An 18,628-nucleotide genomic window follows, 5' to 3' on the forward strand; every position below is an offset into this window, starting at 1 on the left:
ATTTGGACAGATTTTTGAGCGCCATGTACCACATAAAATTGGTTTGAGGTCAGTAAGCACAACCAGAATTAATACATAAAGCGCACTGGATTATAAGGAGCTCAGTCGATTTTTGAGAAAATTAAGGGATTTTAAGTGTACCTTATAGTCCAAAAAATACGGTATATCAAAATGTAATCTTGAGTCGATCTTGTAGACTGAATCTTGTGATATGTCTCATCTCGTCGTAATTGTGTTTCATCTCATCCCTACTAAACTGATACAAGATTTTTCCAAAAAAATACTTAAATATTAACCGATAAATGAATCAGATGTATATCAGAACATATTTGTAAAGGTCTAATCTACAGGTACAGCATGATTATTTCTATTAAAAGACAGGATATTTGTATTTTGCACAAACCCCAACTGTGATTACGGCCGCAGCCCTATTCACTATACCACAAATGACTAAAAATATCAGTGTGAAAGAGGTTCTGACGAAATTCCAGTTGAGTTAGTGTTGAAAATCAGTAGTGGAAGCGCATATTTCCTCTTTGCAATCCCTGTGGAGCCCTTTGAAGCTCGCATGGGTTGACCTTGTTAAATAAGTAAAGTCCATTGTAGGGACCCACCTGGAAAACCAATGAAGACGCTCTTTGACCAGATGCAGTGTCCTGAATAAAAGCGAGAGATGGTCGTCGTGGAGATAAGTATCGGGCCAATGTGTTGTCACTTCTAAGGTGAAGGGTTTGCTGCTCGTTTGTCTGGAATGACCCACAGTAGGGCATTAAACATATCTCCTTTGCATTTGTTCAATTTACAGTTGCTTTAAAACTCAAAAATACCTTAAAAAACACAAATTCTTACTATGTGCATGCTTGCTTCTCCATAGATCTGACCGTTAACCTGTCTCCATTGGGATTAAGTTCATTCCAATACTGTGGAATAACAAAAAGAGTAATATCTCCAAGGAGACACCTTTAAAGCAAAAAGAGGCTTTTATGTTTTTATGTTTCTAATTATGACTTGGCTTGGTGGGTTAGTACCTGTGGTGAATATTTCAAAGTACCTCAGTTAAGAGGCAGTTTGTGGGAAAAGGTTCAGAAGTAAAATACAGGAAGTGGTAGTGGTTCTAAAATGGAATAATGCTAAATATCTGCTGCCCATGCCCAACTCATGGACTCGTGGACTAAAGCTGTGTGTACACCAGGCGATTTTTGGCCCTTTTTGAGATGATTTTTCACTCGTGCGACTGTTTTTAGAATAAGTTTTGGCTTAATCGTGTGTTGTGCTTCATGTAGTATAAACTCATTAATACGTCATGGCCAGCTCCCAATCGACAATCGTAGGTCGCATAAATATCACACCTGTTTGAAATCCAGTCACATCTCATGAGGGTTTCGCCCAGTTGAAGTAGTTTGTTTAGTGTAAACTGAATCGTGAGCTGTGAACTTTTAAACCCTGTGATTCGGTCGTACAGTTTGAGCTGGCGCTGAGTGACTAAGGGAGTGTGACGTCACCCATAATGTTCCACTCCAGTTAAATGGAGCTCCCCAAATTTAGAGCTGAGTTTCATATCAGGAGTAGGAATTTATTTATGGATAAAGGGAAATAAAAACACCAGGATCATGTAGAGAGTTAATACGAGCAATATTAGGTGCCTGACAGCAGCAATTACAGAAAGAGAATTGATATTTTTTCAATACAAAGTGAAGTGAGTCAATGGAGCTGGAAGGACTTCATGTTCACCTCCTGTTTGGAACACGGTCTATGGTCCAACCAAGAAGTAAAATAATAAATTTCACCCAAAAAAAGTAAGTAAGTAAAGTACCGTATTTTCCGCACTATTAGGGGCTCTGGATTATAAGGCGCACTGTCATACAATGATCTATTTTCGAACTTTTTTCACAAATAAACCGCACCGGACTGTAAACAAAAGATAACAGTTAGATGGCTCAGTCGGACTTTGTTTGTCGCGTTCACAGTGACTCTGGGCTTTGTTCAGTTGTGGCGTGTAGGGAGGGTGCTGTCTGGGACCAACGGATTGTTGGCGTGTTCGCAGTGACTCAGTGACGCAGTGAGTGTTGTTCAGTTGTGTCTAGAAGTGGCACATTGCACTCGCTTTTTCAGTTCATTCCTCCGTTCATTCCTCGTCGGCGTGGAGTGATGAGTGTGGCTGCGGGAAAATATGGTAAGTAAAATGGTACATATAATGATGTTAACAATGTTTTAGTAAAAGTAAAAGTCTTATGCACTTAAGAACTGGCCATTGAAAATATCATTGAGAAAATACATACACATCACATATATACTCATCTTCACCCTATATGCAGCTTCAGCGCTCAGACTGGAAATGGGAGTTTGTGGCCCCTCCTTTTTATTGGAGCGGAGAATATTAAAAATAGAGGAGTCTGCATGTCAATGTGAGGACCTGGAGTCACAGCCAAGTGGCCCCATACCACGGCACTTGGAGCTCCTGCCTCATGCTAATGTATGCTATGAGAAGTCTGGATGGGGGAGGGAGATTTGAGAGCAGAATATATTTTTATCGTACTGATGATCTGGTCCCAATCACACAAAGTTCTTCAAAAATGTGCCAAGGCATCAGCACAGAAATATTCATAGATTGCATTAAGTCAAATACTTTATTTCGTCAGAGTCCAAGGCATTTTCAGAATTATTACTCAAATGTTAAATGAGATAGAAATTCTATCTCGACTTTTATTTGTTTATATTTTGGATTGCTTTTGTTAAAACCTGCTTGTTTCTGTGGATATTAAACAGCTCTACATCTTACATTTATTCAGTTATGGCTCAAAAAAACAGACATTCTGACTATGAGCGGGGTCGCCTGATCTGACTTGTAACTCAGTCTAGTTTGGTCTCCATGAAGATAGAAAGGTTTAATGCCTGTGAAACATTCCAGACAAAGAAATAACACATTTGACTGACCCTCCACCACAAAAGTTACACAAAGCACGTTCAATTTCAATTCAATAAATCTTGTAAGGCTTGCAAGATTGAAATGGTATGAAACCCTACAGGCATATTAATGATGACTTTGAGGAGATGAGTAAGTCACCTACCCCAAAACGACTCTTGGGCTCAGGGTAGTAATTAAAATAGTCCATAATTAGGTGTAGCCTATTAGAAAGCAGGGCTAGTGTAATCACATTAACTGATCCAAACTTTACAGAGACAATGTTAATAGGATTGTGCTTTTCAAAGAGACGGAGAAGTTCAACTGCGCAGTAACAAAGATAAACACAAAAGCAATAATTAGACTGAATTACACTGAATAATTATGCAGGAATAATAAATAAAGAGGTTCATGATAAGTGGGTTTTTATTATTGAGTATGTATTAGGGGTGTAACGATGTCCAAGTCTCGCAGTACGATATTGTCACGGTATGAACCTCACGGTACAATATTTATTGAGATAACTTGGGAAAGCCCATGATATGGTGGGGAGGCTCATGAATAGAGATGTAACAATATCCAAATCTCTCGATAAGATATTTTCACAATATACATCTCACGGAATGATATTTATTGCGATATTTTGTGGAGGCTAAACAGCTAAAACTGTTAATATGCTACTTTTTCCTCTTCAAATGCCTTGACAAGACTTAAAAGTCCTTAGAACTGTTATTTCTTCTTGTTGTCTACATTGAAATGGAGCAAAGGATCATGGCCTATGTCTAGCCAGGCTGGCGCCACCTAGTGCCTCTGCTCAAATTAATTTCTCTCCAGCGACTAGGTCAGGAATGGGAATACAGTAGACGGTTTGCAAAAAGCCCGTAAGTACAACTTCATGCACCAACCAATCAGCGAAGAGCCATACATTCTGTGTTGGCAACGATTCCCGAGATCGAGGATTTAAAGCCGGAACAAAGAGAATGTTTGGTGAATTTTATCAAGGGGAAAGAACGTTATTGCCCTTCTTCCTACAGGATTTGGGAAAAGCTTAATATATCAGTTAGACCTGTTAGCGGTGCATTATATACGTCACGACCAAATAGCAGAGATTGGTTAAATTAAGAAAGTACCTGTCTACCGTCGAGTGAACGAATCCTAATGCCGACGGTTTCCAAGAAGTGAAACCGGCTGATGAATCACGCTAGGTCCATTTTTTTTTTCTTTTAGCTATTGCTGCTCCATAACGATACGATAACACAATATTTCGGTTATTATTACATCCATAGTACGCATTTGAATACAGGTTGAGCTGGTGTAGTTCCTGTTTTGTTCTTGTTTGTTTATAATAATTAAAAGCTGGAATTGTTTTTTTGCAGTAAATTAATATTAAAAGCCATGTTAACTTTTTAATAAGAAATTATTGAATAAATAAATAAGAAAGATGCATCAGTATAAGAAAAATTAATGTGATTTTTTGTGTGTTTGCTTTTTTGCATCGCCAAATTGCAGCTAAAACCACATTTCCGAAGTAAATTCCCAAATGTGGACAATCTGAAATGTCACCCAAAAGATAAAAAAGAACTAAAATCTGGTTAAGTTGCAATATTTAGAAAAAATAGTCATGCCCCGTCGCTCCTCCTGTTATGTATTCACTTCCAATATGTCGTGTGAATGAAAAACCACTTTGATGTAACTGCCAATGTCTTATTCAAAACCCTGTGAATCTTTTAATGGGGTTCAACTACTTGACCTGCTCAAAATGTTCCTGTGTGGTTTTAGCCCTCAGAACCTCACAAACACACACAGATCAGACCAAAGAAGGGAATATAGGGAATAAATGTTTCATCAAAACTCAAAAAATGGTAAAGTTCAATCCAGTCAAATTCCAAAACAAAGCTATTAGTTTGGTAATCTACAAACCTATCCAGTCTTAATCAGAAATTTCAATTAATTATTTTCTCATTATTAACAAATAAAGATTGCTTTGAATTTCAATAACAATTTTGTGAACCTAAACAATAAACACTTCCACTAGTTGTGCCATTTAACCTCCAAAAATTTCTTCCTTCAAAGCCTGAACTCTGCTCCAAACCACACACCTTTACTGAGAGAAAATTGTCGAAATAAAAAAGAGGGTTAATACAAATATTTTAAGATCAAAACTAGAGGCCTAACAGCAGCAGTTATAGAGAGAGAGTCGATATTTTTCTCCATTAAAAAGGTCCAGGCTGATCACTGATTGTTTGAAATTACTGGATCTAAATAAGAAATAGTCTCAATATATCAGGCCGACATTTGCACTTTTTGGTGAACTGGCTTTTGGTCGATCTTTTGTTTTGGCCGACCTGCTGCCTAAAGAGAACACACAAAGCTTTATTTAAACACTGTAAATGAAAAGATAACTGTAAAAAATGGATGCCTTTTTGGTTTGTAGCAGAGGTGGGGACTTTGGAGTTGAGTCAGACTTGAGTCACTATTTTTAGGACTTGAGACTTGACTTGATAAAATGGACTAAGACTTTGGATTTTTCTTGGACTTGAAGGTTAATGACTTGGGACTTGACTCAGACTTGAGCTCTGTGACTTGAGAAGACTTGTGCTTCTAAAAAAAATATATGTTTTTAGAAAATAATTTACTACAGGATACTAATACTACAGGAACAAACTGGAAACTTATATTTGGTACTTTTAAGACTTGAAATGACTTGAAGCTCAAAGCAGATGACTTGGACTTGACTTGGACTTATGGGCCATTGACTCGAGACTTGACTTGGACTTGCCTGTATTTGACTTGGGACTTGAGGTCAAAGACTTCAGACTTACTTGAAACTCACAAAAACTTGGTCCCACCTCTCTCTGGTTTGTAGTAAATTTAAATTACATCATTTGGGGAAAATAATCAAATCCGGCCAAAAATACAATCAGAGCAACTCGGCTAGGGTTGTAAGAAAATATCAATTCAGTGATATTTGCGATACTTCATTGCGCGATTCTTATATCGATTCAAAATGTGTCTGAATCGATTTTTCAAAGTCATGTTTTTCAAGTTCAATTTAATGTTCTCATGAGTTACAAATTAAATAAACTGTATTTCATTCAATTTCGTTCTTGTGAATGTGTACTTGACCAAAAATTATACCAAATTATTGAGAAGTCACAATATATATCCTCCTTTGTTTTAGTATCAGGATATATTGAACCATGACAGCTATATCGTGATGTGTATAATATCAGCCATCAGTTTATTTGGATTATAAACAATCGGCACCAGCCATGAAAAACACATTCATCAAACTCTAATCTCACCTTCATAATTGTGCGCACTGAACTAGATCTTGATTTAAAAATACAAAAAATTGCAATAAAACATCTTACAATCACAATACAGTTCTGCCTCATGACCAAACATTTTGTGATTTCAAACTGACACATCTTCCGGACCGTTATCTTGCTTGTTCCAACTCACTTCCTGCCCTTATGAGCTCGTCCAGTTGGGAGTTTGGGAGCTGTTTCACTTCCTGTTTCTGCTAGCTGCTATTCACAAGCGCTTCCCTTTGCATCTTGTGTTTCCAGGACACACCTGCGGACGGACTGCAGATCTCACAGGGACAACGGCAGCTACTGTTGCTCTGTCCTGTTGTTTGAATCACAGGATCAGTGCCCTCGGTTAAAGGTTAGTCATACAAGGGTAAAACAGGAGCTAAGTAGCCAGCTGTACATTTCAAAAGGGCAGTAAAAGACTAAACTAGAAAAAACTGGAGCGATGTTAAAGCTGCACTATAACTTTTGACCGTTTGTGTGTGACTTGTCTCCACAAAGATGCCCCATGTTCCGCAGTATGGCACTGAACATTTCTATCTTGCATTTATTTTACACATAAATGTTAATTATTACTGTGAGCGACTGTCTCTCCGCAGATCTGACCTGTAACTTGGCCAAGACAATACTAATGGGACAAGGGCTGTGAAAAAATATTGAAATATCAGTACATAGTATTGTTTAATTTGATGATACAGTATCAATATCGTGGGCTGCTGTATCGATATATCGCCAAGAGTATTCTTAGGTATATTTTACCAAATTATTTTGTGTAACAGCTACAGTTGTGTTGACATTTTCACTGTTTTGATGGGTAAAATTTGTGTTTTTCATATTAACTTTGCACAAACTTATTGGACTCAATAGACTTTTAACATCACAGCCATGATTTAGTCGTTTTTTTACACTGAACAATATTGAATTGATTTGAAATATATTGTATCAACTCATATTGAATCAAAAGTGCTCTATATCGAAAAGCATATCGTATCATGGCCTATGTATCGAGGTATGTATAGTATCAGCACCTTAATGATACCCAGCCCTAGATGAGACCAACAAGTGTGATTTTTCATTGAAACTTAGAAGAGGAAAAATTTTATTTAACTTTGAAACAGCTCGTTGAAAAAAATCCACTATTCTGTGATGACAGTTAGCCTGTAGATATTATTACACTATATTTTATGTCATTTCATAGCAGGAGTAAGATTTCTTATTTTATTCAACACTGTCTCAACCTCCTCCTATAGTCTGAACAATGGGCATAGACTGTATAAAAGAAGTGGACTAAGCGAGTGTGACATCACCCACAGCGTACAGCTCCACTTAAATGAAGCTCTCGAATCTATGATGCGAATCTGGAATCATAGCAACCACAAGAGCCAATCATGACTGACGTCATTAAATGTGCCTGCCCTTCTCATCAGAAAGGGGGAAGGGGGCTTACTTAGCAACGAAACGCACTAGCTGTCAATCACACCTGTTGCTAAGGCTAGTGGGACCTCGTGGAATAAAATAAACATTAAACTTTCTTGGGCATCTTTTTTTTCCCAACTGTTGCAATGGAACACATTTACAACCATGTCTGGAGAACTGACTCGAATTAATAAACTACCAAAATTGAACAGAATCCGGCAAAAGAGACGGGCGACAAGATCCCAATGTAAGTCTATTGGAGCGAGGGTCAGAAGGAGCCTCAAGAGCCAACTTCCTATTTGGAACGAGGTGGCCATTCATATGTATGATCTCTAGTCTTGAGGATTTTAAAAGTACTCGAGTATACATCAATAACATATCAGTCAATAAGTGGCCTACTTCCAATCCACATTTAGGAAACTTCAACAAAGCAAAACAAACACAGAGACTGAATTGTATTTGGATGATAGCTACTGTAGCACAAGATATCATCAACACAACATCCTCTCTAATCTCACATACATACTTATATGACACTAATAGGGGCAACCTCCAGGCATATTAAACCATAGCGTTGGATTGGTCTGGGTGGCGGCCCCTCCCATGGGTGAAGCAAGGGGCGCTGAGATTGCCGGTGTCAGCGGGACGTACTGTTTTGTCAACAGAGAAGAAGAACACACAGGCTACAGGCGGTCAAAACATACGGCTCCCGTGAGTCTGACTGAAAATGATTAAAGACACTGTGTAACTTTTCCGGTGGAGGGTCTATCCGGTGGAGGGTCTATCACCTGCTTCTATCCATGGAGATGTCCCAAAGTACGGCATTACAGTTATTTATCTCCACGGACACAGCAGGTGACACCAAATCGCAAGTTTAAGGTCAATAAAAACCCATGTTATTGTATAAATGCAACACAGATAATTATGTTTAATGCCACACCGGGACATTCCAGACAAAGAATTTACATCTCCATGGAGACAAGCAGGACCCTCCACCAGAAAAGTTACACAGTGCACCTTTAAGCCCTTCAAATAGGGTTCAGAATGATGAGAAATTAGGACAGTTACCACAGTGATTACCAATTTCAATTATATCTTTCCAATGGGAAAAGGGAAAATGAGAAAATATGTAACTAAAAACTAGCAATAAAAAATAACCGATCACTCCATTACTGATCTTGTTCATTCAAAGTTGATCTGTTGACTGTTTTTTCCCAATATTTTATGGTTTCTTATCTACAAAAAAACATTTAAATATGACTTTTAGCCATGCAGTTGATGAACAAAGTCAGTACAAACATTAGAATTAAACTACAAAGCCATTTAACACACAAAATTATCCAGTGTATTACTACAAACTCAAAAAAGATTAGCTGCAGATCCATCAGTTAAAAAAAAAACAACAAAAAAACATTATAATTGCAAGAGATTAGTTTGATTTTGATCAAGATTTGATCCATTTCCCAGACCTAATTTAAAGTTTTTTGATGGTGTATATCTATAAAATGCCACCAGATACAGCTGTTTACCTTAATAAATCATTCACAACTTCTTTAAAGCAACATTCAGCTGTAGCATGCCCTAATTTCTAAATCAAAGGCGATGGCAGTGGTAAAAGTAGGCTGCGTACAGTACAGCCAGTCAAAGTAAGAGTTTAATACACCAGCTCAGCTCTCACTCTCTCTAGAAACGAAGCAGCAGTTATAAAAGGATTATTCTGCTCTGAAAGACATAATCACGTGTAACACTCTTGTTTCAAATCCTGTGAAAAACAAACAGGTTTTAAAATCCACTTCTTCATCCACTTTGGGCTACTGCACTTGTGACGGTTTAACTATGAAAATGCAATAACTGAGCTTTAATAACGAATTTATTATTAAAAGACTTTACTTTAATGGTGCATTGTGTAACTTTTCTGGTGGAGGGTTCGTCAAATCCTTTTCTCCATGGAGATGATGTTTCACAGTATGGCATGAAACCTTTCTATCTTCATGGAGACCAAACTAGACCAAGTTACAGGTCAGAGCTGTGGAGTGGCGACCCCGCTCACAGTCACAATGCTTGTTTCTCACAGTGTTTTTGAGCGATAAAACCACCTGTAATTGAATAAATATAAAGTAGAGCTGTTTAATGCCATACTGTGGAACATTCCAGACAGAGCAGTGCCAAATCCGTAGAGGCAAGCAGGTGACGGACCCCCAACCAAAAAGTTACACAGTACATAGTAATGTTAAGCCATTTTGCCCATTAACCTTTAGCCTATTCATGTACATTCTGATTTTCTGCTTTATTCTTTTGTCTATAGATCTCCACAATATAAAATAGAAGTTATGGGGGAAATGTAACGTATTAAATCGAGTCTAGAAGCTTAATTCAAAATAAAAATGTATGTATGTATTGATAATAATAATAATAATAATAATAATAATACTCTAGTAGAGACCATTGAGGGAAAAAATAAATAAATAAATAAACGTGCAACACAAAATATCAACAAAAGGCAGCAGATAAAAAAAGTCAGTACAAAAAATACTGGTTGTGCGTAATTGTTCGTCAAAGCCACATGTATAATTATTCAAAAGTTTCAATTACGAAGAGAGAAAAGTCATTTATAAAGTAATATTTAACTGACAGGACACCTGACACCTTACTAATGAACGGAACACAAATACGTGAACGTCCCAGCAGCACGTAAACGTCAGAAAAACGTACAAAAACGCACAAGCACACCAAAAATTCCCGCCATGCAAAACGCGATAAGTTACTTTACTGACCTGGGAGCCCACAGCAGAAGGCAAAGACGAGCAAAGTAAGTTTCCTCCGAGTAGTGTAGACCTCCATGGTGGATGCCGCGGAATCTGCCACTTCTTAATTCGTTAATGTCCGTTTCTCGGCCTGAAACAGGGGGTCTTCTTCGCCCGAGGCACCGCTCTTGACGTCTGGAAGTTCGTGAAACGGTTTAGCCCGCGATGCTAAGTCAAGAGACACTTCAGGTAAGAAAATATGGACCCAACCGCGTCCAGGAATGCGCTGCTTCGCTCACTTTCTCCCTTTTATCGGTGTCAGGTAACGTGAAAAAGTAAAATAGATTGAGTGTTCTTGTCGTTTGGATGTCAGAGAGAGTACGGTGCAATTTGGTTCTTATCGAGAGCGCAGCGAGACGTCCACAACTCCGTAACTTGTCATGTGTCCCTTTCAGTGGCAGCAGTCGGAGGAAGGCAAAGGGACATGAAGCGAGAGGAGAGAGAGGAGCGCTCCAGACTACTGCGAGTACATGGTCAAGACAATTTCAAGGTATGTCTTTTGGATCCGGTAAGTCATTTCAAAGTAACACCGCTTTTACGCACATGGCGCATTTTTACGCACGGGGTTTTCAGCTGCTTTTATTTTGGTAACAGAGGATTTTACGTGTTTCTTGCTTACAATTTGTATCTTTGCTCTAGTACACCTGTTCTTTGTAGTAGAATATGCAGGTGCTTTTTGTGACTTGGCTCGAAGTGGACGAATTTAATGTGAACATGTCATGAAAAAGTATAGGCTTGGCAAATGAATGAATGGACTATGGCATATCTGAGACCGTGTACTTTGTTTTTAAAATCCTATTACATTAAAACTGGATAACATGTATTTTAGATGTAAAAAATAGTTTGTTTACCTCTTTTAAATAGACTAGAAATAAAAACTGTAAACTTTAACATTCCAGTGACCATTCAAATAGATAAGATATGATATTGTGTAATTATTTGCCTTGTATAATATAGGCTGCAACATTAAAAAATTCTAATTTCGTGAACATCTGAACTTGCTAGTTCCTATTAAATAACACTAACAGTAATATCATTGACCAATTTCAGTTTCATTCATTCATTTTCAAACAATATAGCTGTAAAAGCACAATTAATTAGGCATAAATATGTAAAAAAAAAAAAATAAAATCACGTATACCTTGATGTTTTGCTCGACTTCAGTCATCCCCAATAACATAATGATGAAAAAGGAAACCTGTATCTTATCATGAGGGGGAGGTTTAATAGTCATGTATATTTAAATGTCACCTAGCATTTCTGGCTTTGCAAATATTTCCTCTCTAAAGTAAAATTTCACCCTGAATATAAAAATATCTATGGATTTCAGAATGATAGAAATTAAGATAGTTGCAATAGCGATTCAAAAAAATTTAAACAAAAAGGTCTTCAGAATGTCCTAAGGATGTTGAAATGCTGAAAATGTAGGCCGAAACCCATGAATAGCCTAATAATAACTTGCCAACAACCCACAGATTTGTGTAGCTTCTTCAACTCAAAGCCTATTTCAGAAACCCACAGAGTGAATATCTCCTCCTCTGTCCTGGTCGCCCCTACACAAATTCTCTGCTTTATTTTCTCTCATGTGTGACGTGGTGGGCACATAAAAGCTCTAGGAAAAAAAACAACAAAACAAAACAGACTGGACTCAACTTGACGTGATTCCCAAGGTACTCTCCTGCCCCCTCCCCCCTCCCCTCTGTACAAAATCTAGACTGACCTGTGCTCTGCGAGGTGCTCAGACCCCTTTATTTCATTTTCCGAGGTTGCCCAGTTCCCTTAGCAACAGGGGTGAGGCTAATGCGCGAAGACTGCTCAATTATATAAGGTGAACAGGGGTTATTGCTGTGATTAGATTCAAAGAAGCAGGGTCCAATACAAAGGCATCGCATAGACATCTAGAGCGGACACTGGAACACATGGAAACCAAAAAGCACTGACGGTCATGTTCTGAGTGTAATGAGGTGCTGAAATTGCAGATTTTGATTTATTTTGTTAACTTGGCATTTTGGTCATAGACTACTAATAGACACTAGTATAAATGAACATGTTCCAAACATTAAGTGAGCATGAGTGTGCTTCTGGCTCCATGTCCAATTCACTTTGTATTGAAAAAATGTCACCCCTCTCTCCGTAACTGCGGCTTTCAAGCTCTTTATTTTGGTTGTAAAATGTCCATATTAACCCGCTCCGCATGATCCTGGTGTTTTTATTTTGGCTGTTTGGTCTGTAAATCGATTCCTGTTCCTAATATGGACCTCGACTCCAAATTTGCCCTAAAAACTGTTCATTTGACTGAGCCGAACGCTATCGGTGATTTTATACTCTCCTAGTCCACTTCTTTATGCATTCTGTATCAATAATTAGGGATGTAACAATAACCCAAATATTGTGATATCATATCGTCAAAGTTCTCACAATAATATCGTGGACCAGCAATATATCAAATTACAAGTCTCGTTCTTAAATTAAGAGTTATGGTGCAGAAATAGTAAAAAAAAAAAAAGACAGAGGGAACTACATAGACCATGATCCTTTGCTCCATTTCAGTGCAGACTACAAGAAGAAATAACAGTTCTAAGCACTTTTAAGTCTTAGTTCTTTGGATTAAGTCTTGTCAAGGCATTTTAAGAGGAAAAAGTAGCATATTAACAGTTTTATTAGTCTCCACAAAATATTGCAATAAATATCGTACCGAGAGATGTATATCGTGAAAATATTGTATTGAGAGATTTGGATATTGTTACATCCCTAATCATGAGCCTCCTCACTATATCGTGAGCTTTCCCAAGATATCGCAATAAATATCGTACAGTAAGGTTCATACGTGACAATATCGTATCGCAAGACTTGGATATTGTTCATCGTTACTACTAAAAAAATATCAGTGTATGTTTCCATTGTCATCTGCACAAAAAGATCCTGTACACTATAGGTGAAGTTACACTCCTTTAGTCCACTTCTTTATACAGTCTGACTCATACTCAGTGACACCTTTTGTTAATTATTATTTTCTGATTGTCAAACTTTACAACTATCAAAAGACGGCGCCCTCATTTACCACAACAAGACCACTCTAGTGTTCTTTAAGTCCACTCCTCCTCGCGGGGCCCAGATTTGGTTGTGCTGTTGTTAAATTGCATCTGGCCCTCAAGCTTGAACCATACAGCGCCGGGGAGAGGCTGTCAACACGATCTTGTTTTTATTCTGTGGGGGTGAAATAAACTCAGGGGGGCAATGCAGTACCATTATTTGACACTCAGAAAGCTAACAGTAAGCAGTCCCCACAACCCCAGGGGCAGGTTCAGTAGGTTTGCTATATGCTGTCAGCGAAGAATTGAGTGCAAACAGAAGGAACATTAAACAAAGAAACCATAAACATATTAATAGTACACTTGTGGCGCTTTACCGTGGAAGCATTTATTGGAAATGTTTGTAATAAAATCTACATATAGGAGCCCTGGAGTTAAACCAGTGAAGCTATTAAATGTATTTCACCATAAAAGCAGAATTGTAATGTGATTTTATTATTAGTTTTGTGTTATATTGCAAGAGGCCATGAGGGGGTATGGATTATTTATGTATTCTTTATCTTTATTCCAGAAATAGCCTTGTGTTAAGAGGTTGTGATAATCTACTGTTTTTGATCAGATTATCAGATTACGTTTACGTTGTTGAGTGATCTATAAGATTATAAGATTATTATTGTAACACTGTCACTGATTCTCCAAATACATAGCAAAATACAAAAAAGAAAACATAAAACTTGTATTAAAACAAAAATGCACCTGGTACTATTAAAAAGAGACAGCAACAGTCCAAATACCGCTGTATGGCATTTCTGAAATAGTTGAATGGCTCCATCTGCTGGAGAAATGCGGAATTACACACTGTCTCCAAGCGTCGTCTGAGACAAATGTGAGGTTTCATGAACTTAAAAAATAAATAAATCTGCCACTAACAAATCAATGCATTTTTCATTTTTGGTCAGCTGATATGACACATCTGCAGTGAGACATGAACTGTGAAAAAATAAAAATTAACGCAGACATTTTTGTAAAGAGAAAAATATTTCACAAAACATTGCTACTGCATAACAGTGAGTGCCCTGTTTATTCATTTTTAAACATAAACATACAAGACAATGACCTCAAAACAACCACATACAGACTTGGTGTCAACCAAAATATAGAAAATATAATATACTTTATAATTAAAGAAAAAAAAAAACAGCAACTTTGCAGAAAGCTGGAATGCTCAAGAACAACAATATTCTTAAATATATATCAGATATATAACAGATTTCATATACAGAATCATTCAGTTTTCCTTCATTCAACGTCCACATCCCTGGCACATTGCACATAATCTCAGGAATCTTGTCAAAGATTGTTTTATACAATAGTGATTTAACCTCAGCAGTTAACACAGACAGTAACATCCAGACTAGAAGTCTGTAATCAAGTTTAAATGTGGCATTTTTCAGCCTCAAAACTAATATAAAACTAAAAACATCCATGTGCACCTAGAGATGATCCAGATATCACACATACAGAACGAAGCTAATTCAAGTCAAAGAGGGCTCAGAGCATGGCACTGAAGAGGCTACAGCCACGAGTAGCAGCAAAGTTCAAACTAATACTGTGCAGATTCAAAAATTTGTTCAAATAAATTTTCAGAATTTGTTGTGCGAATGACTCATTTAGTAAAACAAAATAAATAGCCCTCAACCACAAAGTACTTAAATTGTAACTAAAAGGGCAGAAGTAACTCCAACATCTTAAGTCTTTTTCATCAGATCATCTCTAGTGGCGGTCCAGTTACATGTGCAAAATAAAGCAAAACATAACAAAAGCATAACTCCAATGCTTCAGGTCTAGTCCTCAACATTAAAGTGAAGGCAGTGTTTTATAAATACACATCATGGTCCCCCTGCGGCCTTGTTTGCTACATCCTACTGAGGTAGACAGATGCCTGCTGCAGTCATCACCTGGACAATCGCTCCCTCCCTGACAAGGCTCAAGTTTTCCGTTATCCGCTATCAGGCCTCATAAAGCTCCCAATCTTAAGTGCATCTTTCTGTGTTTTAGGACGTTTCATATCTGCAGAAACATTGTTTTTCATACCATAAAGTGAAGTTGTATTTCGGCTCTGGAGTTAAATAGAATCAAGGAAAGACAAATGTATGATTTTTGCACCTCCTTTTTAAAGTTGTGCCAAACAAAGTTGGGACACTGCACTCACAGCTTTAAACCGTAACTGGGCATGTCAGTTACAGTGGCTCTTTGTTGAATTCTAAGGGATAACCCACAGCAGTCTCCAGGCACTCCAGCAGTGAGCCAGCTGACAGGAAGTCCAGCTCCACCTCCACAAACTTGATGTAAATGGCGTACTGTTGGACAGGGCTGTCACTCCCTCCATTGTTCAGGCTGGATGCAGCGCTACAGTTCTCCTGTAGAAAGCGCGTGACAGCAGCTGGCTCCACGTGGGCTGTGTTCCTGCCAGAGCCCTGAAAGTGCTGAAACAGACTCTGCTGTAGGGGGCGCTCTTCAGCGATGCCCAGGTAACAGTATGTCACATTGGCTCCTGTTCTGTCAGTCTGTTTGTGCGCTCCGTTTTCTGATTGAGGTAAGTCTGGCTCCTCGCTCTGTGAGGAGGTCTGAGCACTGTCATTACAGAAGGGCATAGGTTCATATCCGATGGCATAGAGGCCGTAAGTCTTTGGAATGTCCCCGGGCAGGAGGTAGTGGGAGGTGGCCTTACCACAGCCCGCCGCTCTGGACAGAGAAATGGGGACCCAGTCCACATCCATGTGCAGCTCCAGGCAGCGCGCCTCACTGATTGTAATGTCTAAGAACTTATAATACACATTCTTCCAGTTCATCTTCTGGACCTTGGTCATAATGACACGTCCCTCAGGCTTCTCGGGGTTGAAGTACTCCCGTAGCCTCTTACCTAGAGGCACCTGGGAGCTGATCTCAGCGTAGTGATAACGCACATCCTCCTTCCAGCGCGTATTATATCCCACTCCAAAGATAGCCAGTTTGTTGGACAAGTGCAGCCGTGAGAACTCCGTCCACGTGTGGAAGTGCTCCCATTTTAGAGGCACGGCCTCTAGGATACGCATCACAGTCTGCATAGTCTCCCTTTTTCTGAGGAGCACAGAAACAGAACATTATGACAAACTTTCAAACATAACTTTCATTTTGATTCAGTCATGGGCAATTGTGTAATATTTTACGATTAAACTAAACCGTAAAGTAATTCATACTCACTGTGTTTGCTCTGACAACACTGACTGAAGCTGGAAAAATCTGTTTTTAGGCACCTGGATATCCTCTGTTAGAAAACAAACGATTTGCAATACTTTCAGTTACACATATTCCCCATCATTGCCTGTTACATTGAAGAAAACACCAGTACTGACCAGTCTCCATGTCTCCTTCCTGGAAAGCCGAGTCCAGGACATGGTTGCACCAGTCCTCCTGGGAGAAGTCCTCCAGTGTGCTGCTGTCAGACTCCATCTCCTGGTACAGACCGCTGCTGTTGATGAGGACGGGGGCACAGCTCTGAGCGTCCCAGCCCCCCTGTCCAAACACCTTCTCCAGCTGCTCCAGAGTGTAGCTGCTCTTCCTCTTCCCGATGCCGTGCTCCTTCACTCGGCTGTAGCAGCGCCGCAGGGTCTGGGGGCATCAGTAACAAATGTGTCATTTTTTGAAGTACTGAATATTTAGTTGTCTGTGTATTACAGTAACATACAGTATGTAACATCATCTCGCTAGTTAAGTTTACATTATAATATGTAGAGGGAATGTAGTCATTTTGCTTAAAAGATGAACTTTTTTACTTTTTCTTAGTTCCTCCCAGTCAATATCACTGCATCAAATCTAAACACACAATGGATGTGGCAGCGCACGAGCAAGCAGCACTTTGTTTATGTTGTTTTAATGTTTCATATGTAGTAGTAATAATACAACTTTACATTTGGCACAGAACTAGCCTCAGTGAGTTATGTCAGCGGTCCAATAGGTAATATCAGGGCCTGCGTCGTTCACACCTGTAGGCTCCTGAGTGTTTACGCATTTATTAAGAGTAATATATATTTTATTACTCTCTCTCGCGCGCCCTGTTGCATCCACATAGACCCTACACAGGTCCACACATGTGACAGCGGTGTGCCACACGGAGCCGTGTCTAAACATGAGGCTCCACACTCACCTTCATGCGCTCGCGGCACTGAGACGGGGTCCTCTCGTAGCCCAGATCGGCCAGAGCCCTGGACACGCGCTCGTACATGGCGGGACCCGGAGCTTTCCCGGAGAACACGGTGCCCGCCACCTCGAGCTGCTGCATCCTCGCCTCGGCCAGCCTCTCGTTCCCCCACACCGCGATCAGGGCGTTTGTCTCGGACGGGGTCCAGGACATCCCTCGGCAGGCGGTGAAGCTGTTGGCGGAGGATGAGGCCGCCATCCGCCCCGCGCTGCACGAAGAGCCCACGTTCAGAGGCGAGAAGCGGTTCGGGGTGGAGGGGTTGGACTGGTACAGGTTACCGTCACTCAGATCCTCAGACTCCGGCGATGGCATCTCTGTTTTGGGTGTCTTTAGGGGCGCCGTTATCTCTGGAGAATGCTCAGCGTTACTGGACGCCGCCATCTTGCTCTGGTTGCTAAGGGCGGAGTCACGCAGAGTGACGCCAGGGCTGAGGGGAGGGGCGAGGGCAAAACACGGACTGGATTTACTCAGATTCCCCCTGAAACACCCAATTATTGTTTGATTTATTTTGTAGTCTGAACATTTTATTATGCACTTTTACGTTTTGCTAGCAAAGGTAAATGAGATTGTCATAAGTATCACGTTTAATGTGAAACTAGCAAAAACTATGGGATTAGTTTTTGTTTTTTTGTTTTTGCTAAAAAATAAACCATGGGCTGGATTCGTTCCATGGAGGCCACGATTTTAGATGAAGAATGTAGTTTATTTAAAAGATGGATTGCTTGAACTGTTGAATTGAATTGAATTGAATGAACACCCTCTACCTAACCCAATTTACAACATGACATGAATACCTTCTCAACAGTCCACAGTCTCACAAGAGAACAGATCAGAAATCTTGAATTTGCTTGTCAAAATACAGATGTTGATAATGGTGTTTGATTTACTGGCCCAGTTCACATAAAACAAGACAAAGT

General features: G+C 39.3%; 2 protein-coding genes across 2 annotated transcripts in view; both read right to left on the reverse strand.

Annotated features, from left to right (window-relative positions):
- Positions 1-10,828, reverse strand: part of esama (endothelial cell adhesion molecule a) — a 138,327-nt gene extending 127,499 nt beyond the window's left edge. The window contains exon 1 of the mRNA XM_020920634.2: positions 10,410-10,828. Within this exon, the coding sequence (XP_020776293.2) occupies positions 10,410-10,476 (67 nt within the window). The 5' untranslated portion in view covers positions 10,477-10,828. The remainder of the gene's footprint in view (positions 1-10,409) is intronic.
- A 3,705-nt stretch (positions 10,829-14,533) lies between these two features.
- Positions 14,534-18,099, reverse strand: LOC110156483 (myb/SANT-like DNA-binding domain-containing protein 2). The gene is made up of 4 exons (XM_020920686.2): positions 17,658-18,099; positions 16,867-17,122; positions 16,715-16,778; positions 14,534-16,591 (listed from the first exon to the last, which is right to left on the reverse strand). Exons 1-4 carry the CDS (start codon positions 18,090-18,092, stop codon positions 15,712-15,714), a joined length of 1,635 nt encoding a protein of 544 aa, XP_020776345.1. The 5' UTR covers positions 18,093-18,099; the 3' UTR covers positions 14,534-15,711.
- Positions 18,100-18,628: the final 529 nt, after the last annotated feature.

The sequence above is a fragment of the Boleophthalmus pectinirostris genome, unplaced genomic scaffold (assembly GCF_026225935.1).
Source record: "Boleophthalmus pectinirostris isolate CB_2022bp ecotype Guang Dong unplaced genomic scaffold, ASM2622593v1 HiC_scaffold_12, whole genome shotgun sequence".
NCBI classification, from domain to species: Eukaryota; Metazoa; Chordata; class Actinopteri; order Gobiiformes; family Gobiidae; genus Boleophthalmus; species Boleophthalmus pectinirostris.